The 26,037-nt window shown below is 44.9% G+C and overlaps 1 protein-coding gene across 14 annotated transcripts in view; it reads right to left on the bottom strand.

Annotated features, from left to right (window-relative positions):
* Window positions 1–26,037, bottom strand: part of ptprma (protein tyrosine phosphatase receptor type Ma) — a 260,636-nt gene that overhangs the window by 183,015 nt on the left and 51,584 nt on the right. For all 14 annotated transcript variants that reach the window (XM_041879910.2, XM_041879912.2, XM_041879922.2 and 11 more), the window contains exon 2: window positions 16,519–16,641. In XM_041879910.2, the coding sequence (XP_041735844.2) occupies window positions 16,519–16,641 (123 nt within the window). The remainder of the gene's footprint in view (window positions 1–16,518; window positions 16,642–26,037) is intronic.

The following is a 26,037-nucleotide window of genomic DNA, read 5'->3' as shown; positions in this document are numbered from 1 at the left end:
CGCACACACACACGAGCCTGATGCCTAAGCATCCAGGTGGGAGGGATGGGGGTTTTAGAGTTGAAGAAGATAAATGGAAGCCCTGTTTCTCTCATCTGTAGGGAATTCTTTGATTTGTTCAATTTAGACAGGAAATAATGAGCTGTTTTTCAACGGCTGCGGGACAGTCACGGAACGGTCCCTCCTTTTGACAAAAGAAAAGAGCTGAAGTAGAGCCCCCCCAGAACATGCTTTCAAGTGCCCATCTTCGAGCAGTCATTGCCTTATTAAATAGCTAAACTGAAGATAATGGCTGATAATTGTGGCCCTGTACCTGGGACTCTCCGTCTGTGATTCCCGGAGGCCAGACGGAGCGCAGGAGACGTCTGAGGCTGAGTCTCATTACCTTAGTGCTGCGATGAAAGGGACTACTTTCACTGAGTACACTTATTACCATTAAAACAAAATCACTTTTAGTCATTTAGCAGACACTCTTATCCAGAGCGACTTACAGTTAGTGAGTGCATACATTTTCATACTGGTCCCCCGTGGGAATCGAACCCACAACCCTGGCGTTGCAAGCGCCATACTCTATCAACTGAGCTACACGGGACTACTTCACTCACTCGAGCTCTGTTAGGTAGAATTTCCTGGAGTTGTTTTTACCACTCAACTGAAAATGAGTGATGAAAGGAAGTAGATCCAAGGCTCCGATTCAGGTCTGCTGTTGCTCATCTCCAGTGAGAGAGATATGCTTTATGGTGGTGTTAACCTTAATGGTCGTTTAGCCCAATTAAGTTCAACCAATTTGACAGGAAATGGGGTCATTTTGAATTTTCACATTCATATTGTTGACTTTTCGCAGCAGGTTAGGATAATTAGGTTAAGGTTAGGAAGGTTAGGGTTAGCGGAAATGCTCTCCTAACCTGCTACAAAAAGTGTTTTCAGGGAGTCCCTTCACATTGCGCTACAGTCTACCAGTGCCAATACTTATAGACGCAAGCTGATGCAGACATGCATACTAACACAGACCGTCTCAAACACACACACACCACACTCCTATTAAAGGAGCCAAGGCTGTGATGTGCAGAAGGCTCTGGGGAGGGTGTAAAAAATAGAGTGATTTACTGGGACTTTTTTCCATTTGTAAAACACTAACCTCGGGCTGCGGCTGTAGCTGTATCTAGTTCCCCCTCTGTCGCTAGACACACTGCGGCCCTGCTGACTGTGGGGAGCACCGATTTATGGGACGTGACCCTGCAACAAATCATGTTCCAAAGCAGAGGCGGTGGCGGGCGGCACAACCACGTGCCCCCGCGAAGCGCCTCGCTCCTTTACGCCCCATCACTGGCCCATCCAATTTAAGGAGGCGCCATCTCAAGCAGAGATGCCCGTTTGTAAATGACGCGGTCCCGAAAATGAGAGGTTATGAAGCCAAGGTGATGGAGACAGCGGGGAAATAAGCTATAAATTGATACAGGGCATAAATTGATATTTTAATTAATACAGAGAGGAGAAAGTCCTCATTATTTTAGGCCATAATTCTCTTTGCGGCAGGGCCAGCCAGCCAGTGAAATTGAACAGCCCTGATGCTAGCAAGCTCCATTTAACCATCCGACAGTGGCTCGACTAAACGCACAAACTGGAAAATCGGACAAATGTAACGCTGCTCACAATCCCCAATAAAAAGACAGGGTACATGGAGGGCCAATCCCAAATAACAAGACAAGGTACATGAAGGGACAATCTGAAGTAGACTGGGGAGTTTATTTCATTACCAGGTCTTGTTTCAGACTGAAATTGTATTTAATACAAAAATTTTTTTACCGGATGACATAAATAAAAATCGCTCTTCCACATAAGAAGAATTACATTATCTTTGGAAAGTGGGCCAGAAATTCGCATAGCCACTGACTTTCTACAAGAAACAGATTCTGTTTTAAAACGTGTGTGGGTAAAAAACACCGTCTGAAATGGGCCCAAAATCTCTATTATGATAGATTCCATTATAATTCTGTCTTATCGATCTCCTACGAAATGTATCTTCAAATTGTTTAAGGCGACACTGCCTGTCAATCAGACGGGGAACAGAATGAGAGATAGCAGGTCAGGATCAGCAGGGTAAACAGACATGGGAGAGAGTAGAGAGGTGTAAGGGAAAGGAGGGCCTCTTCCTCTCTGCCAGCCAGACCACAGACTCATTAACATGCTTTGTGGAGTTAGGATGTGAGTCAGGATTGCGCTGGCACTGTTCTAGACGGTCAATGATTGAATGTTCTCTATTGGAATTACCCTTTTAAACAATACTGAATCCTAAAAGGAAGAACCCCTCTTCCTCTCCATGGTGTGACAGAAATGAATCACCATTTTCACATACCAATCTCACTAGTGGCCAGAATAAAATAATTCATCAGGTCATGTGATTGCATGGCCAGGGTTATAGAAAGTGAATTTGTGACCATCTAAAGCGTTGACCTAGAGGTCTAGTCTGAGAGACTGTCCTACAACACAAACTCAAAAAGCCTTTGGAAAGTGAAGGACGATAATATGTGTGTGTGTGTGTGTGTGTGTTTGTGACTTCCTGACTTTGACAAAAATGTGTCCGCCACAGCGGCACAGTTTGCAACTGGCAACCAAGAGAGAAAGAGTGTGTCATAATGAACTGGTACACGATAGGCAGTGATGCGCGACAAGGGGAGGGCAGGGAGGGGGGAGAGATGGTCCCGGTTGGGCCCTCGCATTATCTGTGTTTGTTTGTGTGGAATTAGTGGGCTAGGTTTTAATTACGGCCATGTGTGCACTGATAGGTGGCTTTGTAATCACAGTCGGTCCCCAAGGCAGCAGTGTGAAATAAGCTAGACCCCCCCCCGACTGACTGACTGGCGGAGGGGTCGTGTTCAAAGGCCTGACATGATTGGATGCTCTCACTCATGTGGCCAACACCGATAAGCCTCTAACAAGGAAATTAACCCGCCGGTTCAGAAGCATCCAGTGTAACGATGCTCCGTTTTTTATAAACGGTTGTTCAGCCGCCAAACGAGATGCCTGGGTCCAGAAACTGACAGCTGTTCATCAAAGAAACCTCAAACAGACGGATGGTTTGGCAGCGCGTCTTCAAAGGAGACCTGGCCGTCCTCAGTCTGTTCAAACACTGGATTGTCGCTTCTGCTAACGAGCTCAACGATCCCTTCATTGAGTCAATCAATCAATCTCTTCTCCCCAATAAAACAACAATCCAATTTAGTTGAGTGAACGGATGAGCCACATCGTTGACCAGTCCTAAGACCCGTCTTCAGATTACTTTTTGGATGAGTTCGATGAGTTCTTTGATGACTACATAGATGAGTCTTTGGATGAAGGCCATGATGCCCCATGAGATGATCTGAGCATGGTTGGCTGGATATCTAAATCATGCCTCGGTAGGCACGTCAGCCTGTGGCGATGACATCACCAAAAGTGGGCCTCGCTCTGGATCCAGCTGTGCCATGCAGGGAGGCACAATGGGGGCACTGGGGCATTTGCTCATCATGCACCGCAGCCCGGCTCCAACCAATCACCGCAATGAGCAGAGGGTAGCAATCAGAACCAGGCCATAGGGATGAACAAGGATGATCTCTAACCTTGCTATGCTAACCTCCACATAACAATTAAGCACAAAGCTTTTAAATAAACATGTGTTTATATACATGTGTAAACAATGACATTGGTTAGGTAACGGTTCCTCTCCCAATGGTATTGGATTGTGCTGTGCCAGTTTAAGCCATCAAACTAGCCTACCCTATTTAAAACCATGCTAGAACTAAAGTTTAGACTAAGAAAAAACTCGCTGAAGTCAAGTCACGTACTGTACTTCCACTGTGGCTTTTTGTAACAGCACCTGCTGTATGAAGTACTCAGCTTCAGGTACTAATTGATGCGAGAGATGGGCAACAAATAGAATCCACCACCTCTGTGTTGGATCAAAATAACAAGGTCATTAGGATTCAACTGGTTATTCTAGGCCTGACAATAAGGGAGGGGGAAACGGGTGACAGTATGTTTTCCTGCCATAACCACACAGTCTCCCCTACCCCCCAAATTAGAGTGATAAAGGGGACATAAGCGTGACAGCTGCCTGAAATCTGTTTCGAGCCGTCAGTGTGGCGATCAGTGTTAATCCCAGAGAGGGGCAGGTAAACGGATAAACAACCCAGCGTGTGTGTGTGTGGGGGGGTACATGGGGTGTGAGCAGGCAGCTCTATCTGAACGCCAGGCAAGGGCTGTGCTGTGTGCCTTGATCCGCCTGTAATGTAATAAAGTCATCTTTATTCACTCGCTGGTCCCAATTACTACCCTCGCCCCTGCGATGGGGATCATGTCACCTCCCCAGGGGATGCACCGGTCCCTCTTTACCCCCCTCTTCCTGATCTGCATAATGCAACACTGAAACCTTGCCAAGGGACAAGATACCCGTCGTCTCTGCAAACATTGTCAGAGCAATTAGTTGCCGTTCCCAGTGCGTCGGGGGGTTAGCGAGACTGCTGGGAATTTATTTGGGCTGGCAGAGAGGCCAGTAACTGGTAACAAGGCTTTTAGAACAGTTAGACAGGACACTGTGATATAGTTCAGAGGTCAGGCTAACAGTGACACACAGCAGCAGGTGGTGAAGTCATGCTGTGCCCACAGTTGTGGATGGTTCAACCGTCTGAACAAACTTCAGACAAAGTGAGGTGTTTGACATGGGATTGGATATCCAAGGCCTTTAAATACAGTTATGCACTGCTTTAATTTCAGCCCTGCAGCAAAAGGCTTAGCGCAATCTGTTGCATCTACACTGGTGAGTAGCTGTCCAATGAATGATCCCACAGACAGAATGCAGCTCTAAAACATTGGCAGTCATCGCCGACACGAAGGAGGCTGGGGTCCAGCATTTCCTTCCAAAGAGGGACTTTGTTTATTAGCCACTATTTGTTTCAAATCTTAACTTCCAGGGTGTTGGATACAAACAAGGGCTCTAGTTTCAGTTTCAGCACAAAGAGGCAGCAGACGCTTCCGACTGTCTTACGGAGTCTGGGCCTTGCATATACAGTACAGAGGAGAGACTGCACAAGCAACAGAACCAGCCATTCTCAGAGGTTGGCAGCCATATTATTTCAATCACCGCTTTTGAAGGCGTACTGCTGTGTCTATGATATACGCTTAAAATACTACATGGAGGGAATGTGGTCGTGAGGTCGCTTTGACACGTAACAACTTGAAATGTGGGTCACATGAAAGCAGGTCTCTGTGCATAGATGAACTGCAAATTTGACTATCTGGGAGCAGCAGTGTCTGCCCTGATAACAAACAAAACATATTTAAAATATTAATAAGTTAAGACTCCCACAGGAGCACTACGCAGACTCTGGTCACCCCCTCGAATAATAGCGATTTATAATCATGTCTACTGGCCAGGTAGTTTGAATTTAAAACGGTCGATCTCGCTGTCGCCTTTCACCCTCTACTGTAATTAAGGGACAGTTCTGGTTGGAGCCAATCAATCTGTGGTGCGAGCCAGGACACTCCGTTGTGGTCGCCTTGGCAGCTCCCTTTTCTGCAACGAGTGTGACTGATAAGCGTCGCATCCCGCAGGCCTCGGCTGGTGGAACCCAAAGCAGATCATTGGGTATTCAGCAGTAAACACATTTTCATATTTATTCTCTGTCCCTCTTTACATGTATTGACGCCAGTGTGAGGCACAGTGGAGTGCAGCGAACACCATTTAAATGGGTTAACATTGAAGGTCAAACCATTACAGTGGTGAGAGGAAAAGGACTAATCTGAATATGTTAGGCTAAATCCATGTAAGGCCTATGTGTGGTATTAAAATAGAGTTAACTGAGATTACTGTGGAAAATATTTATTAAGAGACTGTTTCAGCACTAAGTGAAAATACTCAAGCCACATCAGAAAAGTACAGTACTTGTTCCAGCAGCGGCAACAAAACAGCACTTGTGTTCTGATGCGACTATAAGAGTCAGAGCATCAACTGAAAAAGAATCATACAAAAAGCCTGGAAAGAATGCCAAATATTCTTTGACTGTCTTTTTTCACATTTAATTTGGAGGTAGTGTTTATTGACAGTCCGCCCACAGTCAGAGCCAGTAATACTCTGCCAAAGCCCAGGCCTCTTTTCTGCTGAAAGGAGCGGTTATTTTCTCTGTCGCAGCGCAGGAAAAGGTATTAAACACAGATTATTGTTTTTCATGGGCTTAGCCGAGGAAACATGCTCCCTGCAATTAAATTGTAGTAATAACAGAATTGGGGAGTTTTGTAGCGGGGGGGGGGGGTAAAAAACAAACAAACAATAGCTTCTTAGCTCTGTTGCAGCCAACCAATCACAGTGCGAGTCTCGACAGAGTCAGATTGGATATTTGCTGACCTGGACAGTTCATATCAGGTCATGAACATTGAGAGTAGAGTAGAGAGGCAGGATTGGGTCCAGAATGAGAAACATTAAAATGTTTATTTTGTTTCCCGTTCAATCGAAACCTTACTCAGGTCAATATAAATCTGGATTTGATTTATATATTATAAAGTCCTGTTGGAGCTGGCTGCAATAACACCTGTTCAAATATGCCTACATACAATTTGGCCTAGGTAAGAACAGTCAATTTCAAAACAAAAGGGGAGATGTTTAGAAATACACTGAAAAAAACATACAGTGGGGAGAACAAGTATTTGATACACTGCCGATTTTGCAGGTTTTCCTACTTACAAAGCATGTAGAGTTCTGTAATTTTTATCATAGGTACACTTCAACTGTGAGAGACGGAATCTACAACAAAAATCCAGAAAATCACATTGTATGATTTTTAAGTAATTCATTTGCATTTTATTGCATGACATAAGTAATAATAATAATAATAATAATATGCCATTTAGCAGACGCTTTTATCCAAAGCGACTTACAGTCATGCGTGCATACATTTTTTGTGTATGGGTGGTCCCGGGGATCGAACCCACTACCTTGGCGTTACAAGCGCCGTGCTCTACCAGCTGAGCTACAGAGGTGGTCTAAGTATTTGATCACCTACCAACCAGTAAGAATTCAAGCTCTCACAGACCTGTTAGTTTTTCTTTAAGAAGCCCTCCTGTTCTCCACTCATTACCTGTATTAACTGCACCTGTTTGAACTCGTTACCTGTATAAAAGACACCTGTCCACACACTCAATCAAACAGACTCCAACCTCTCCACGATGGCCAAGACCAGAGAGCTGTGTAAGGACATCAGGGATAAAATTGTAGACCTGCACAAGGCTGGGATGGGCTACAGGACAATAGGCAAGCAGCTTGGTGAGAAGGCAACAACTGTTGGCGCAATTATTAGAAAATTGAAGAAGTTCAAGATGACGGTCAATCACCCTCGGTCTGGGGCTCCATGCAAGATCTCACCTCGTGGGGCATCAATGATCATGAGGAAGGTGAGGGATCAGCCCAGAACTACACGGCAGGACCTGGTCAATGACCTGAAGAGAGCTGGTACCACAGTCTCAAAGAAATCCATTAGTAACACACTACGCCGTCATGGATTAAAATCCTGCAGCACACGCAAGGTCCCCCTGCTCAAGCCAGCGCATGTCCAGGCCCATCTGAAGTTTGCCAATGACCATCTGGATGAATGGGAGAAGGTCATGTGGTCTGATGAGACAAAAATAGAGCTTTTTGGTCTAAACTCCACTCGCCGTGTTTGGAGGAAGAAGAAGGATGAGTACAACCCCAAGAACACCATCCCAACCGTGAAGCATGGCAGTGGAAACATCATTCTTTGGGGATGCTTTTCTGCAAAGGGGACAGGACGACTGCACCGTATTGAGGGGAGGATGGATGGGGCCATGTATCGCGAGATCTTGGCCAACAACCTCCTTCCCGCAGTAAGACCATTGAAGATGGGTCGTGGCTGGGTCTTCCAGCATGACAATGACCCGAAACACACAGCCAGGGCAACTAAGGAGTGGCTCCGTAAGAAGCATCTCAAGGTCCTGGAGTGGCCTAGCCAGTCTCCAGACCTGAACCCAAAAGAAAATCTTTGGAGGGAGCTGAAAGTCCGTATTGCCCAGCGACAGCCCCGAAACCTGAAGGATCTGGAGAAGGTCTGTATGGAGGAGTGGGCCAAAATCCCTGCTGCAGTGTGTGCAAACCTGGTCAAGACCTACAGGAAACGTATGATCTCTGTAATTGCAAACAAAGGTTTCTGTACCAAATATTAAGTTCTGCTTTTCTGATGTATCAAATACTTATGTCATGCAATAAAATGCAAATTAATTACTTAAAAATCATGCAATGTGATTTTCTGGATTTTTGTTTTAGATTCCGTCTCTCACTGTTGAAGTGTACCTATGATAAAAATTACAGACCTCTACATGCTTTGTAAGTAGGAAAACCTGCAAAATCGGCAGTGTATCAAATACTTGTTCTCCCCACTGTAAATGCAACAATTTCAAAGATTTTACTGAGTTACAGTTCATATAAGGAAATCAGTCAGTTGAAAGAAATTAATTTGACTGGGAATACAGATATTTATCTGTTGGTCAGAGACAACTTAAAAAAAAAGTAGGGGTGTGGATCAGAAAACCAGTCTTTGGGTGTTTCTCAATATGCATACTACCGTGCTCCACACTCTCCAAGTGCATTCTCCAAGGACGTTCTCTTGAGCACGTTCTTGTGAGGAGAAGAGTGTGGAGAACTCATAAAACATTACATTTGAGAAGCACTCGCACTCCCCCTACTGTATTACCGCATGTTGCATCTCCCCATTCACTGAACCTTCTTTCAGCCAGGACAATGGCAACAATAGAGATGAAACAAGATATACACAAAGCAAACGTTTTACTTCAAAACTATCAGCTAGCTATATGTTGATCGCTATATGTTGATCGTAATAATGTAGCTAACCAGATAGTATAACAGGCAACAGTGACCTAAAAACAAAGTTATCCAAGGTAGATGTCAATTCTTCGTGGGAAGCTAGCTAACAATTATGTGTGGCTATCTGGCTAGTTAACAGTAGTACTAGCCAGTTAACTTTATTGACTTACTATGGGCTTGTGACCTACACACACACACACACACACACACACACACACACACACACACACACACACACTACAGTGGGTATTGTAGGCGGGTCACCATGCCAAAATTAACACAACATGTATTTATTAACGTATCAAGATAAAATATTGTAGTCAGGCAACATATGAGATGTGAATAGGCAACATTTCATTCCAAAGTCGGAGTGTATTTTCTCTCGCTTCAGCTCAAATAATGGCCGCCTTTCACTTTGCATACTTTCCGTTGAAGCTTGCAGTGTAATGCTTACTTACAAGCCTTTAACCAACAATGGCGTTCAAGATGAGCTTCCCTGAGATGGTTTCTGACTGTTTGTGCAGAAATTATTTGGTTGTGAAAACCCACAGTTTCATCAGCTGTCCAGGTGGCTGGTCTCAGAAGATCCCACAGGTGAAGAAGCCGGATGTGGAGGTCCTGGGCTGGCATGGTTACACGTGGTCTGCGGTTGTGAGGCCGGTTGGATGTCCTGCCAAATTCCCAAAAGAAATTGCAGGCGGTAGACAAATTAACATTCAATTCTCTGGCAACAGCTCTGGTGGACATTCCTGCATTCAGCATGCCAACTGCACAATTCCTCAAAACTTGAGACATCTGTGGCATTGTGTTGTGTGACAAAACCGCACATTTTAGAGTGGCCTCTTATTGTCCCCAGCACAAGGTGCACCTGTGTAATGATCATGCAGTTTAAATCAGCTTCTTGATATGCAACACCTGTCAGGTGGATGGATTATCTTGGCATAGGAGAAATGCTCACTAACAGGGATGTAAACAAACGTGTGCACAACATTTTTGAGAAATAAGCTTTTTGTACGTATGGAACATTTCTGGGATCTTTTATTTCAGCTCATGAAACATGGGACCAACCCTTTACATGTTGCATTTATACACTGCTCAAAAAAATAAAGGGAACACTTAAACAACACAATGTAACTCCAAATCAATCACACTTCTGTGAAATCAAACTGTCCACTTAGGAAGCAACACTGATTGACAATACATGTCACATGCTGTTGTGCAAATGGAATAGACAACAGGTGGAAATTATAGGCAATTAGCAAGACACCCCCAATAAAGGACTGGTTTTGCAGGTGGTGACCACAGACCACTTCTCAGTTCCTATGCTTCCTGGCTGATGTTTTGGTCACTTTTGAATGCTGGCGGTGCTTTCACTCTAGTGGTAGCATGAGACGGAGTCTACAACCCACACAAGTGGCTCAGGTAGTGCAGCTCATCCAGGATGGCACATCAATGCGAGCTATGGCAAGAAGGTTTGTGGTCCTCTGTAGCTCAGCTGGTAGAGCACGGCGCTTGTAACGCCAGGGTAGTGGGTTCGATCCCCGGGACCACCCATACACAATAATGTATGCACACATGACTGTAAGTCGCTTTGGATAAAAGCGTCTGCTAAATGGCATATTATTATTATATTATAAGGTTTGCTGTGTCTGTCAGCGTACTGTCCAGATCATGGAGGCGCTATCAGGAGACGTGGAGGAGGCCGTAGGAGGGCAACAACCCAGCAGCAGGACTGCTACCTCCGCCTTTGTGCAAGGAGGAGCAGGCGGAGCGCTGCCAGAGCCCTGCAAAATGACCTCCAGCAAGCCACAAATGTGCATGTGTCTGCTCAAACGGTCAGAAATAGACTCCATGAGGGTGGTATGAGGGCCCGACGTCCACAGGTGGGGGTTGTGCTTACAGCCCAACACCGTGCAGGACGTTTGGCATTTGCCAGAGAACACCAAGATTGGCAAATTCGCCACTGGCGCCCTGTGCTCTTCACAGATGAAAGCAGGTTCACACTGAGCACGTGACAGACGTGACAGAGTCTGGAGACGCCGTGGAGAACGTTCTGCTGCCTGCAACATCCTCCAGCATGAGCGGTTTGGCGGTGGGTCAGTCATGGTGTGGGGTGGCATTTCTTTGGGGGGCCGCACAGCCCTCCATGTGCTCACCAGAGGTAGCCTGACTGCCATTAGGTACCGAGATGAGATCCTCAGACCCCTTGTGAGACCATATGCTTGTGCGGTTGGCCCTGGGTTCCTCCTAATGCAAGACAATACTAGACCTCATGTGGCTGGAGTGTGTCAGCAGTTCCTGCAAGAGGAAGGCATTGATGCTATGGACTGGCCCGCCCATTCCCCAGATCTGAATCCAATTGAGCACATCTGGGACATCATGTCTCACTCCATCCACCAACGCCACGTTGCACCACAGACTGTCCAGGAGTTGGCGGATGCTTTAGTCCAGGTCTGGGAGGAGATCCCTCAGGAGACCATCCGCCACCTCATCAGGAGCATGCCCAGGCGTTGTAGGGAGGTCATACAGGCACGTGGAGGCCACACACACTACTGAGCCTCATTTTGACTTGTTTTAAGGACATTACATCAAAGTTGGATCAGCCTGTAGTATGGTTTTCCACTTTAATTTTGAGGGTGACTCTAAATCCAGACCTCCATGGGTTGATAAATTAGATTTCCATTGATAATTTTTGTGTGATTTTGTTGTCAGCACATTCAACTATGTAAAGAAAAAAGTATTTAATAAGATTATTTCATTCATTCAGATCTAGGATGTGTTATTTTAGTGTTCCCTTAATTTTTTTTAGCAGTGTATTTCTGTTCAGTATATATAGTAGGGAGCATTACAACGACTATTTTAGAGTTACTGTACAAGGACCCACTGACACCGTCTGTGGATATACCAGCTGTTTATAATGGCAAAATTACATTATGACATTTACCAGTTAAAGTGGAGTGTGTAAATCTAGCCATGGACTCTAGGTCAACCGCTAAGTAAGTAGTATGATACTTTTACTATATTAAACACAATATTATTGACATTCACCTCAGAACCAAAAAGTAAACAGTACTTGGGCTGTGCGAGGAAAGAGTGCAAATTGCACACAGCACAATTTATGCAAACTATGAATTTTATCTGGGTTTCGAAAGGGGGGAGGGAGAGAGCAAGAAAGCGAAAAAAAGAAATTTAAAAAAGCACACATCAACATCACATGCTCCCTGCTCCCAATCGCTGAAGGAAGCAGCAGCTCAGTACAGTACACCGAGCCCACATGATAGGCCAGCAGTTACACGGGTCATTCACTTTTAACCTTCTTTCCACGGTGGCGCTCACATTACACAATGCTGGAATAACACGTTAGTCACAGCAGGAAGATCGGATTCTTTCATTAGAGCAGAACAGCACAGACGGCACGGTCATCTGACTTAGCCCTACCACGCTCTCACAGGCTATTAACGTTTCTACAGTACAGCCAACTCTACTGGGGGTTTGGATACGCTGGGAGTCTGTTTGCTGTCAGTGAGATCTCTCTGCGTCGACTGTTGATGGATGAGGAGAGTAGTGGCATGCTCATCGTGCTGATAATCACATTTTGGAATGAGTTCCCTCCGTCATGCTGCAAAGCGATACTTGTCGGTGTAATGCATGATGGGACTGTTACGGAAGGGAAATGTGAACGACTGTGTTTCCCACTCACCGTTGCCTCTCCCCAGACAGAGACATTATTATTCACCAGGTTGGGTTTCCCTAGATATGGGGGGTGGGGGGGGCTGTACCTGAATATAGGTATCATCTTTTACACGTCATCTAAAAAGGCACGCCGGCAAATGCAGAGGTGGTTTGTCCATTAGTGAAGCCACTTTCCTCCCCTTTGGTCTTAAAGAGGATGTATTTTCTACTAGGGCTGGTTCTCTTTTACAAACGTGTTTACAACGTGGCCATCAGAAGGTTAAATTAGGAGAAAGGCAACGGTGCTCTTGCAAACCTTTAACTGTATCTCGCCAGCTCTGTTCTCCGTCTGAGACAAACAGTAACGTTTTGCCAAAGATTCATTGCCAACATAGAGACGTAATGGGTTCAGAATTGCGTTATCTACACAGGAGACAAAGTCGGACACTCTCCGGGGCAACTTGACCACATTACAACCTTGTTATGAACAGCTCTGAGTCAATTCCATCTCCATCCATTTGGTAATGGAGGAAGTCCGAAGTCGAGCATTTGGATTTACCACGCCATTAGCGCTAGTTGGATCTCAGAGAGATCTGGAGAGACACGCAGCAAGATAGATAAATCCTAAAAGCAACATAAAGTGGGACTGTGGGACTGTTCAAAGGCTGGACCGTTGGCTGATGGGTTTACACCTGTTACGGCAATAGATGGGGAATGCTTTTAAGCCTCAGCAGGACAGCAGGTCTGGTAACCAGATACAGACAACAGACTGGGAGACCGTGAGAGAATTTGAGACTCCGACTGACGGCCAGCCCCATCCAAGGAGCTGTGCTGTGTTGATGGGTTTGAGCTCCTGTTGGGCACTCTTCAGAAGCCTCAGAGCCAGAGGTCAGGATGATGGTCAGGATGATTGAGATACTATAACCTATTTGTTTTAATACTTTATTTAACCAGGTAAGCCAGTTGAGAACAAGTTCTCATTTACAAATACGACCTGGCCAAGATAAAGCAAAGCAGTGCGATAAAAACAACATGGAATAAACAAAACGTACAGTCAAAAACACAATAGAAAATCTATATACAGTGTGTGCAAATGTAGTAAGTTATTGAGGTAAGGCAATAAATAGGCCATAGTGCAAAATAATTACAATTTAGTATTAACACTGGAGTGATAGATGTGCAGAAGATGATGTGCAAATAGAGATACTGGGGTGCAAATGAGCAAAATAAATAACAATGTAAATAACAATATGGGGATGCGGTAGTTGGGTGGGCTAATTACAGATGGGCTGTGTACAGGTGCAGTGATCGGTAAGCTGCTCTGACAACGGAAGTTAGTGAGGGAGATAAGTGTCTCCAGCTTCAGAGATTTTTGCAGTTCGTTCCAGTCTGTTCTATTGTGACCATTCAGTGTGTCCCTCTAACATGTTATAAGACATCCTAGGGTGTAGCTACACCCACTTACAACCCTCCCCCTACCCCCTCTATCTCAGCAGGTGGCTATGGTGGGCCATCAGGGTCAGAGATCATTCAGACATAGGTTTCATGTCAGGCCAGTGGCCATCGTGTCCTTCTTGCCCTCAAGTGCCTTTCCCCAGACCTCGCCGTGCTTGGCCCACTTCCTCAAACAGGGGTCATAAGACTTCTTATGGTTCTTAATTAACACTAACTCCCAGAGCAGAGAACACAGCCACCCCCCTGTCCCCTCCTGGATGGAAGGCAGACATGATAGAAATAGAATTGCTTCTATGAGCAAGACATAACGTAATGTGGCCTGGTGGAAACATTTGGATATGGCACTTAGCTGTAAGACGAGAGAGGGGATATATAGTCCTACTACTACAACAGGCCACTCCTACAGGCCACTCCTTAATCATACACTGATTTGTAATCTTCTACCCCCCCTAAAAATAAATAAATAAATAAATAAAATAAAATAAATAAAATAAAAATTATGAAGTGGTTATCCCACTGGCTATAGGGTGAATGCACCAATTTGTAAGTCGCTCTGGATAAGAGCGTCTGCTAAATGACGTAAATGTAAATGTAAATGTAATACTGACTGGCACAGGCCCAACTGACCTGACCTGTTATACATAATAGAGAGAAATATAATCTCAACAGTTGTCAGTTGCGCTCAAATTCGCTTTGAGAATTTACTATACCAAAAAACATTCACACGTTCACATGACATCGCCCTAACTGGCCGCTGACACCAATGCAGCATTTGAGGGGTGAGTAAAGTTAAAAAGGTGGAGGCTTGATTTATTGCTATCCACCGCACCTACATACTCAGGTGCATAAATCACAGCAAAGGATATTGAGAGAAGGCAATAAGAGAAGGGGGAAGGTGGGGGGGGGGGCAGCAGCGGCGGCATGACTAATTGCCGCCAATTCCTGCAATCAGAGAGAAGCAGCTTCGCATCCCATCAGGGATGCTCCTGAGAGAAAGCAATATGGCATATCTGATGCTAATGCGGCGGCCTCCGGACCGCCACAACCACTGAGTTCCTTCGCCAAAAGGTCCTGGAGTCAGAGCCTGATTGTGTATGTCACAGCCCTCTGCCGAGCCACGCTTTAAACTTCCGTCGCCTCCCCATTGTAGCCACATAAATCACCCGTCCAATGGCAAAGTAAACACCTCCCGTTATCCCTTCTTTCCTGGTCATTTCTCAGACAGAGGTCATTGTACGACGGACGTGGAGTAAGTGGGATGGGGGGAGATTAAATTAGCAAAAGTCCAGGTAATTCATTCTAGCCTGGCTGTCAGTTGGCGGGCCGGATGAGAGCGGAGAAAGTGAGAGCGAAGAGATGCGGATTTCATGTGATTGGGCCTCTGATTTATCAGATTTAAGTGGGAAAACAGGGGTCCATTTGTCCAAAGGCGTCACCTTTGTTATCGAGTGACTGAGTGGCCTCCTTTTCATCCTCAGTCAATTATCAAAGGGTGCAAGTCGATTCCCTTTGTGGCAATAACTCTTCCGTTTGAAATTGAGGAAGCGATCAATGCTGTGCCGGGGGAGCTCATTGCACAGCTAATGAAAGAGGCATTGAACATTTCTTAAATGTACTTCAATGTCATTGTGGAGGAGATTCAATTCATGTGAAATAATTGAAGAGCATCTGACAAGCGGGTCTTGTTTTGTTTTTTTATCAGAAATGGTGACTGACTAAAACATGATATATGAAAAAGCATTTTAAAATTATCTTTTATCTATGAAATAGGCTTTCTGACAATAGCCAATTGCCCTACAAAATCATCAAACATTGAATTGTTGGTGTTTCAAGCCACATCTACATACGGACAAACTGCACAACAATTTATTCATCAGAATAAAAGGAAGCCGTTTGTTTACCCTGTATATGAAAAAAATATATAATAATTACCCTGGAGATCTAGTGTAACTAAATCTTCCTCTGGCAACTGTTGAGCTAGATTCTGCTCAATAACCAGAGGCATTGTTAACACATCATTCCTCCATGAATACCATAGATGAATTCACAATGGCTGTGCCGACGTAGACTATTGACCGTTTCATCCTGTGCTCATTCTATCCACAGAAACCTCCGCTCACACAGAAGAGCCACTGTCTTGTAGACCCTATTAGAAGGGTCAAAGCGCGCGCCATCACCAAGCCCATTTCTCAACGTTGGCACAACGTTTCGCTGCGACTATCGCTGCCCCAGTGAGGTGATGAGTTGCGGGCCCAACAAAGGAGAGTAATGATGTTGAATACAGCCCAATGCTGAGCATAAATCTGCCGCGTTTTCTTTAAGAGAGTAAACATTAAAAAGGAACCACCTTATCTGTAGAAGAGATCACAGTCATTCCCAGTGGGGGGGATTTTCTCTCTGGGAGACGTTCCCATGATAATACAATAAGAGCAAATGCTTAGTGCTGAGTGAGTGGGTCATTGGGTTGAATGCGTTCTCTGTTTTTCAGGGGCTTTCTGTTTGGGGGAGGATGAAGACTGACTGACCTGTGGGCATCCAGGGGTTGGGCGACGGCCTCTCCTTGGTGTTGGCCTGCTCCCATTCAAAGTCATCGTCCTTATCCTGGCTGTAGCCGCATGCCGTGTAGGGCCCCTCAAAGTTACAGTCACCTGAGGAACACAACAAAATAGGATTTAGAACCAGTGCTTGAGTAATACAACACATTCAATAAGGCATACTGTGAAGTTCATGTAAGAGTGGGACAGAGGGAGAGAGAAATAGAAAAAAATGGTGAGACTGGCAGAAAGAGAGAGAAAATACAAGGAAGCATAATATAGAATAGAACTCCTGTAGCTTTGTCTGCAGTAACACATACACTATACATACAAAAGTATGTGGACACATCCATTGCTGACAGGTGTATAAAATCGAGCACACAGCCAAGCAATCTCCATAGACAAACATTGGCAGTAGAATTGCCTTACTGATGAGCTCAGTGACTTTCAAAGTGGCACCGTCATAGGATGCCACCATTCCAACAAGTCAGTTCATCAAATTTCTGCCCTGCTAGATCTGCCCCGGTCAACTGTAAGTGCTGTTATACGTTCTGTGGTCCTCTGTAGCTCAATTGGTAGAGCATGGCGCTTGTAACGCCAGGGTAGTGGGTTCGATCCCCGGGACCACCCATACGTAAAAATGTATGCACACATGACTGTAATTAGCTTTGGATAAAAGCGTCTGCTAAATGGCATATTATATTATTATAAGTGGAAACGTCTAGGAGCAACAACGGCTCAGCTGTGAAGTGGTAGGCCACAGAAGCTCACAGAATTGGACCGCCGAGTGCTGAAGTGCATAGCGTGTAAAAATAGTCTGTCCTCCGTTGCAACACTCACGACAAAGTTCCAAACTGCCTTTGGAAGCAACATCAGCACAATAACTGTTCGTCGGGAGCTTCATGAAATGGGTTTCCATGGCCGAGCAGCCGCACACAAGCCTAAGATCACCATGCGCAATGCCAAGCGTCGGCTGTAGTGGTGTAAAGCTCGGCACCATTGGACTCTGGAGCAGTGGAAATGCGTTCTCTGGAGTGATGAATCACGTTTCACCATCTGGCAGTCCAATGGACCAATCTGGATTTAGCGGATGCCAGGAGAACGCTACCTGCCCGAATGCATAGTGCCAACTCTAAAGTTTGCTGGAGGAGGAATGATGGTCTGGGGCTAGTTTTCATGGTTCGGCCTAGGCCTCTTAGTTCCAGTGAAGGGACAGCATGCAAAGACATTCTAGACGATTCTGTGCTTCCAACTTTGTGGCAACAGTTTGGGGTAGGCCCTTTCCTGTTTCAGCATGACAATGCCCCAGTGCACAAAGCGAGGTCCATACAGAAATGGTTTGTCGAGACACTGTGTGGAAGAACTTGACTGGCCTGCAGAGCCCTGACCTCAACCCCATCGAACAACTTTGGGATGAAGTGGAACGCCGACTGCGAGCCAGGCCTAATCGCCCAACATCAGTGCCCAACCTCACTAATGCTCTTGTAGCTGAATGGAAGCAAGTCCGCACAGCATTGTTCCAACATCTAGTGGAAATAGTCCGGGTAGCCATGATTAGCTGTTTAGGAGTCTTATGGCTTGGGGGTAGAAGCTGTTGAGAAGTCTTTTGGACCTAGACTTGGCACTCCTGTACCGCTTGCCGTGCGGTAGCAGAGAGAACAGTCTATGACTAGGGTGGCTGGAGTCTTTGACAATTTTGAGGGCCTTCCTCTGACACCGCCTGGTATAGAGGTCCTGGATGGCAGGAAGCTTGGCCCCAGTGATGTACTGGGCCGTACGCACTACCCTCTGTAGTGCCTTACGGTCGGAGGCCAAGCAGTTGCCATACCAGGCGGTGATGCAACCAGTCAGGATGCTCTCGATGGTGCAGCTGTAGAATTTTTTGAGGATCTGAGGACCCATGCCAAATCTTTTCAGTCTCCTGAGGGGGAATAGGCTTTGTCGTGCCCTCTTCACGACTGTCTTGGTGTGTTTGGACCATGATAGTTCGTTGGTGATGTGGACACCAAGGAACTTGAAGCTCTCAACCTGTTCCACTACAGCCCTGTCGATGAGAAAGGGGGCGTGCTCAGTCCTCTTTTTTTTCCTGTAGTCCACAATCATCTCCTTTGTCTTGGTCACGTTGAGGGAGAGGTTGTTATCCTGGCACCACATGGCCAGGTCTCTGACCTCCTCCCTATAGGCTGTCTCATCGTTGTCGGTGATCAGGCCTACCACTGCTGTGTCGTCGGCAAACTTAATGATGGTGTTGGAATCGTGCCTGGCCATGCAGTCATGGGTGAACAGGGAGTACAGGAGGGGACTGAGCATGCACCCCTGAGGGGCCCCCGTTTTGAGGATCAGTGTGGCAGATGTGTTGTTACCTACCCTTACCACCTGGGGGCGTCCCGTCAGGAAGTCCAGGATCCAGTTGCAGAGGGAGGTGTTTAGTCCCAGGATCCTTAGCTTAGTGATGAGCTTTGAGGGCACTATGGTGTTGAATGCTGAGCTGTAGTCAATGAATAGCATTCTCACGTAGGTGTTCCTCTTGTCCAGGTGGGAAAGGGCAGTGTGGAGTGCAATAGAGATTGCATCATCTGTGGATCTGTTGGGGCGGTATGCAAATTGGAGTGGGTCTAGGGTTTCTGGGATAATGGTGTTGATGTGAGCCATGACCAGCCTTTCAAAGCACTTCATGGCTACAGACGTCAGTGCTACGGGTCGGTAGTCATTTAGCCAGGTTATCTTAGAGTCCTTGGGCACGGGGACTATGGTGGTCTGTTTGAAACATGTTGGTATTACAGACTCAGTCAGGGACATGTTGAAAATGTCAGTGAAGACACTTGCCAGTTGGTCAGCACATGCTCGGACTACACGTCCTGGTAATCCGTCTGGCCCTGCGGCCTTGTGAATGTTGACCTGCTTAAAAGTCTTACTCGCATCGGCTACGGAGAGCGTGATCACATAGTCATCCGGAACAGCTGGTGCTCTCATGCATGTTTCAGTGTTGCTTGCCTCGAAGCGAGCATAGAAGTGGTTTAGCTCGTCTGGAAGTCGTGTCACTGGGCAGCTCGCGGCTGTGCTTCCCTTTGTAGTCTGTAATAGTTTTCAAGCCCTGCCACATCCGACGAGTGTCAGAGCCGGTGTAGTACGATTCAATCTTAGTCCTGTATTGACTCTTTGCCTGTTTGATGGTTCGTCGGAGGGCATAGCGGGATTTCTTATAAGCGTCCGGGCTAGAGTCCCGCTCCTTGAAAGCGGCAGCTCTACCCTTTAGCTCAGTGCGGATGTTGCCTGTAATCCATGGCTTCTGGTTGGGGTATGTACGTACGGTCACTGTGGGGACGACATCATCGATGCACTTATTGATGAAGCCAGTGACTGATGTGGTGTACTCCTCAATGCTATCTGAAGAATCCCGGAACATGTTCCAGTCTGTGCTAGCAAAACAGTCCTGTAGCTTAGCATCTGCGTCATCTGACCACTTTTTTTATTAACCGAGTCACTGGTGCTTCCTGCTTTAGTTTTTGCTTATAAGCAGGAATCAGGAGGATAAAGTTATGGTCAGATTTGCCAAATGGAGGGCGAGGGAGAGCTTTGTATGCGTCTCTGTGTGTGGAGTAAAGATGGTCTAGAGTTTTTTTTCCTCTGGTTGCACATTTCACATGCTGGTAGAAATTAGGTAGAACTGATTTAAGTTTCCCTGCATTAAAGTCCCCGGCCACTAGCAGCGCTGCCTCTGGATGAGCGTTTTCCTGTTGACTTATGGCCTTATACAGCTCATTCAGTGCAATCTTAATGCCAGCATTGATTTGTGGTGGTATATAGACAGCTATGAAAAATATAGATGAAAACTCTCTTGGTAAATAGTGTGGTCTCAGGCGAGCAAAACCTCGAGACTTCCTTAGTATTTGATTTTGTGCACCAGCTGTTGTTTACAAATATACACAGACCGCCACCCCTTGTCTTACAGTAATCATAATACTTATGCACCCTAATAACGCTCATTCGGATTAGAAATGCAACATGTATTTACGTATTGCTGTCCTCTATAGTTTTTGTTGATGATGTAGGACTCTGGTTTGCCCACCAAAGATCTCAATGTCCTTCGTAGAGTTTCTGGTCGTAGTTGGTGGTTAGAATGGATACTTCAGATGTACCAGTGGTTGTCTGAGAGGGATTGTCCTCCATCTCGTGTCTTTAGTGAAAGTTCTCTAGATGACTATACATGCCAGCTGCAGACTGAAATGATAAGGTCTGGTGCATTGTCTTCTTCTTCACCTCGTGTAGAGGTTGAGAGTTTCTCCATTTCAAACGTGTGGACTAACGTCTCACGTTTTCTGGTCTTTCTAGTCTAACCATTTTGTAACGTGTAGCTTCAGCTTCACGCTTCTTGGTCTTGTAGAGTGTCAACCATTTTAAGCCGTGGGGCTTACTGGTCTGGTAGAAACTCAACCATTTGCAACGTTTGGCTCACGTTGGTCTAAAGGTTGATTTGTTTTTCAAGGCTTTTTATGCACTTGGGGTAAAAGAGGCATTCCATCATGTTTGTGCTCATCTGGGCGAGGCCACTGACTGAAAACAAATCAATATGGAAATCAATCATCTCATCTAGAATGCTAAAATCACATTATCTTCACAAAAGTATTATATTACTTAATAATTTGTTTTATACAACAAATAGATGCAAACCTCATAACTGGGAAGTGTACCCCCCCAGAGTTATGTTGTTACAGTTATGTTGTTCCACCGTCTTTAATGACATCCCAACATAGTAACGAATTGGACATGGTTGTTCTTTAAGTCCCCACCAACCATTTCCCACATACTTTTAAGTAGGAATGTTGTTTCATTATCCACTTTTGGATGTTGGAGTTTTGGTGGGAAGACTTCCTTTGTTAACAAAGGGGTCCTTTCTCCCAATACTTCATGGCAAGGAAGAGAAAGTCTCTGCAAGGAATTTACGACCGGTCATAAAACTGGCCCCCAGGTAAGGGGGTGTTCAAACCTTTGCCTAGCAGGAATATTTGATCCTCAGCCAATGAGGGCAAGTCATGACAGTGGGGACCAACTCCATATTAATGCCCATGATTTTGGAATAAGATGTTCGAGGAGCAGGTGTCCACATACTTTTGGTCATGTAGTGTAGTACAGTAGCATCACAGCCAGTACATGTCAGGCTACCATCTGAACTCGATCCCTATGAGTCTGTCAAAAACCTCACCCCCCACCACCACCTGATCGGACTGCCTGCTCCTTATGGCAACAGGCAAACCCGACATTATGGCAACCACAGACACAGAGAAACACAACACCACTTCAGTTTCTACCACAACAGTCCTTGTTACAACGCTCAGAACACTCTCTCAGAGTTTCCTGTCACAACTGCTTCTAACTGATATCTGTATACCTGGCAGTGGCCAGGGAGGGAAGCCGGCTTTGATTGGATTCAACTTCCACTTACATCACTATAACAGGTCAGGTAGAATATAAATACGCTGCTATGTGCAATGTCCTCTGTGTATAAACAAGTTCTGAGGTGATTGAACAAAGGCATGCCTTCGTAATAAAAAAAGTACGGCTGAGAGCATTGCTCACATATTGTTCAGAACCTGGTGTGACATTCTGTGAATTGGACAGAGGATTTGCAAAAAGACATATCAACCACATATCGTGGAAGGAGTGAATAAATCAAAGCAAAAAGCTCAGTATTGACATATTCAAAGAGGAAGTGAGTAAATCCCCGCCTTTCCATGTGCTTACCCTTAAGCAGTGTTTCTTTGGCTGCACGGGTGTGATTCAAGTCCTTGAAAAGACGGCAGATAAATATATTTAGTGACACCATGGGCTTTGACGCCTTGTCAAGGTTTAGATGTAATGACTCCGAGATGCATGTAATTTAAGCGCTTGTTGTGTACTGTGCGGGGGAAAAACTGATCGCCTACCAGCCAGCAACACTGACAAAATGTTTCGGAGCTGCTTTGCTCTGATTTTGACAGAACCGTGTATTATTTCTGCATTCTGATGCCATTTCGTTTCTACATGAACAACAACTAGTCATTTGGGCTTTCAGAGACAGAATGAAGTGATAAGCTTGTTCTCTTTGGTACCGAGAGAAACGTATTGTCATGTCTACTGTACACAACATATCCTAGAGCAGAGGTTCAAAGGGTCATATCAGAGACCATCAGAAAGTTGGCAAAGAGTGGAAACTATAGGGGGATTTCCAACAGGATCATAAGCCTCAATTTAAACATGGTCAGCAATCAAGTCCCATGTAGCACACTGCAACTAGACTACTAGGTCAAAGACCAAGCAAGCAATGCTAATCAGTTAGTGTACCGTGTCACACCTACATGTCGGTAATGTGAATAACACTGAGAACATTCAACTGATCCATTACACGGACCATGGCACACGAAACACAGATCGGTAGTCAGGAAGAGAGAGATGTTTAGGCCTATTCTGTTGTTTACACTGCTGCGTCCGCAGCACACACACGAAACACACACACACAGCTCCATATCAAAAGGGAGAGAAAGAAATAGCCAGTGAATGTGAGGTTGGTGTTCTCTATTGAAATGACTGAAAGCAGCGTGGTGCTAGTGGAGTCGGCGAGCGGGGAGAGCGACTTGCCGGGGAGAGCTCTTTCATTCATCGCCACTGATGGCCCGCCACTGTGTCCTTACCCCACGATGATAGAATCAATTTACTTGGACCCGCGTCGAGCCATTAAATGCACACGCACAGAATGCAGAGAGAGGAGGTGGAAACAGCATTCAGCAACAAAGATATATAGCCTATTCTATTCACCCCTCTGAAAAAAAGCTGCTCTTCCCTTCCCCATGGGGAAACTGTGGATAGTACTATTTTAATAATTACTCAGCGGTGAGGAGCAACAGTTTGTAAATCTCGCTCCTCCCGTTATCGGCAGACGCAGACGGAGGGTCGCTGGGCCTTTTCCCCGGATCACGCCATTTCGGGGGTTAAGATTACAGCGCTGTGATTACATCTTGACGAGGGGGAGGTAAACACACACAGACTCTTGGGGAGGTAAACACACATTTACTCTTGGGCAGTGTGGGCAGTTCGCCGGTTTAATAAGGACCCGCTGATACAAAGCGGACAGAGAGACTACAAATTGAAAGGCAATGTTCTCGCAGTTGCTTGATATCCTACCTGTGGCAGGGTTGTCTCTGATAGATTTATTACTATTTCCTTCTCCTACCGGAGATATTTTAGGGTCATTTTGCGCTACTGTGTTTTTAAACCTTTTCTATTCAATGCTGTCTGCTATTGATACTAGCCCTGTAATGTAATTCAATAGGGCCATGCTCTCTGGTCTCTCTTCTGGCAACAACTCAGGCCTGCTCTAATGTAGGAGGGATAGTACTGTATGTGTCCAAGGCCCTGCTTTGAATGGGCTAGACTAAGACCAGACGTCCCTAGTGGATTATTCTTGGGTTCCTGCTATTTGCTTTGACACCATGACAATGAAATGAGGCCAAGAGGCATACATTCATTGGTCTCTCTCAGACTGTTGTTCTTGGCATTGTACTGCCAATAGCAACACTACTGAGGCACTGCTAACTTCAAGAGATGGAGCATACAGTACCTTCCCCTCTTACACAATTTAACTAAACATAGCTCAATCACATTTGGTGTAGCCAGCCACAGATGACAACACAACAATATAACTTTAGAATACAGTGTCTTCAGAAAGTATTCACAACCCTTGACTTTTTCCACATTTTGTTGTGTTACAAGGTGGGATTAAATTGGATTTGTCATTTTTTTGTCAACGATATTCATAAATTACTCTGTAATGTCACAGTGGATGAAAAATGATACCATTTGTAAAAGATTAATGAAAAATAAAACACTAACATATTGATTACATAAGTATTCAACACCCTGAGTCAATCCGTTACACCTTTGGCAGTGATTACAGCTGGGAGTCTTTCTGGTTAAGTCTAAGAGCTACACACATGGATTGTACAATATTTGCACATTCTTTTGAAAATTCTTCAAGCTCTCATGTCGTTTGTTGATCATTGCTAGACAGCCATTTTCAAGTCTTGCCATAGATCTTCAAGCCGATTTCAGTCAAAACTGTAACTAGGCCACTCAGGAACATTGAATGTATTTTGGTAAGCCCCTCCAGTGTATATATTGTCCCGCTGAAAGATGAATTTGTCTCCCAGTGTCTGTTGGAAAGCAGACCAGGTTTTTCTCTAGGATTTTGCCTGTGTTTAGCTCTATTCCACGTATTTTTTTCAGAAAAAAACTCCCTAGTCCTTGCAGATGACAAGCATACATAACATGATGCAGCCACCACTATGCTTGAAGATATGAAGAGTGGTACTCAGTGATGTGTTGGATTTGCCCCAAAAATAACACTTTGTATTCAGGACAAAAAGTTTGTTGCTTTGCCACATTTTATTGCAGTTTTACTTTAGTGCATTATTGCAAACATGATGTATGTTTTGGAACATTTTGATTCTGTACAGGCTTCCTTCTTTTCACTCTGTCATTTAGGTTAGTATTGTGGAGTAACTACAATGTTGTTGATCCATCCTCAGTTTTCTCCCATCACAGCCATTAAACTCTGTAACTGTTTTAAAGTCACCATTGGTATCATGGTGAAATCCCTGAGCGGTTTCCTTCCTCTCCGGCTACTGAGTTAGGAAGGACACCTGTATCTTTGTAGTGACAGTGTATTGATACACCATCCAAAGTGTTATTAATAACTTCACCATGCTAAAAGGGATATTCAATCTCAGCTTCTTTTTTTTTTTTTACCCATCTGCCAATAGGTGCCCTGCTTAGCGAGGCATTGGAAAACCTCCCTGGTCTTTGCGGTTGAATCTGTGTTTGAAATTCACTGCTCGACTGAGGGAACTTACAGATAATTGTATGTATTGGGTACAGAGATGAGGTAGTCATTCAAAAATCATGTTAAACACTACTATTACACACAGATTGAGTCCATGCAACTTATTATGTGACTTGTTAAGAAAATGTTTACTCCTGAACTTATTTAGGCTTGCCATAACAAATGTGTAAAACATTCTAAAAACAATTCCACTTTGACATTATGGGGTATTGTTTGTAGGCCAGTGAGACAAAATCTCAATTTCATCCATTTTAAATTCAGGCTGTAACACAACAACAAAAAAGTAAAAGGGTGTGAATACTTTCTGAAGGCCAAGAGTGTGCAAAGCTGTCATCAAGGCAAAGGGTGGCTATTTGAAGAATCTCAAATATAAAATATATTTGATTTGTTTAATACTTTTTTGGTTACTACATGATTCCATATGTGTTATTTCATAGTTTTGATGTCTTCACTATTATTCTACAATGTAGAAAATAGTAAAAATAAAGAAAAACCCTTGAATGAGTAGGTGTGTCCAAACTTGACTGGTACTGTATGTATAACTTTATGAGCTGGATTGCCGGTCTTTGCAATTTGTTTATTTTCGTTTGCGCTTGTTAGCATATTTAGCTAGCAGCCTTCATTGAAATTCACTA

This window comes from Coregonus clupeaformis, chromosome 7 (assembly GCF_020615455.1).
Source record: "Coregonus clupeaformis isolate EN_2021a chromosome 7, ASM2061545v1, whole genome shotgun sequence".
In the NCBI taxonomy this organism is placed as follows: domain Eukaryota; kingdom Metazoa; phylum Chordata; class Actinopteri; order Salmoniformes; family Salmonidae; genus Coregonus; species Coregonus clupeaformis.
This window is presented reverse-complemented; position numbering and strand designations above follow the sequence as displayed.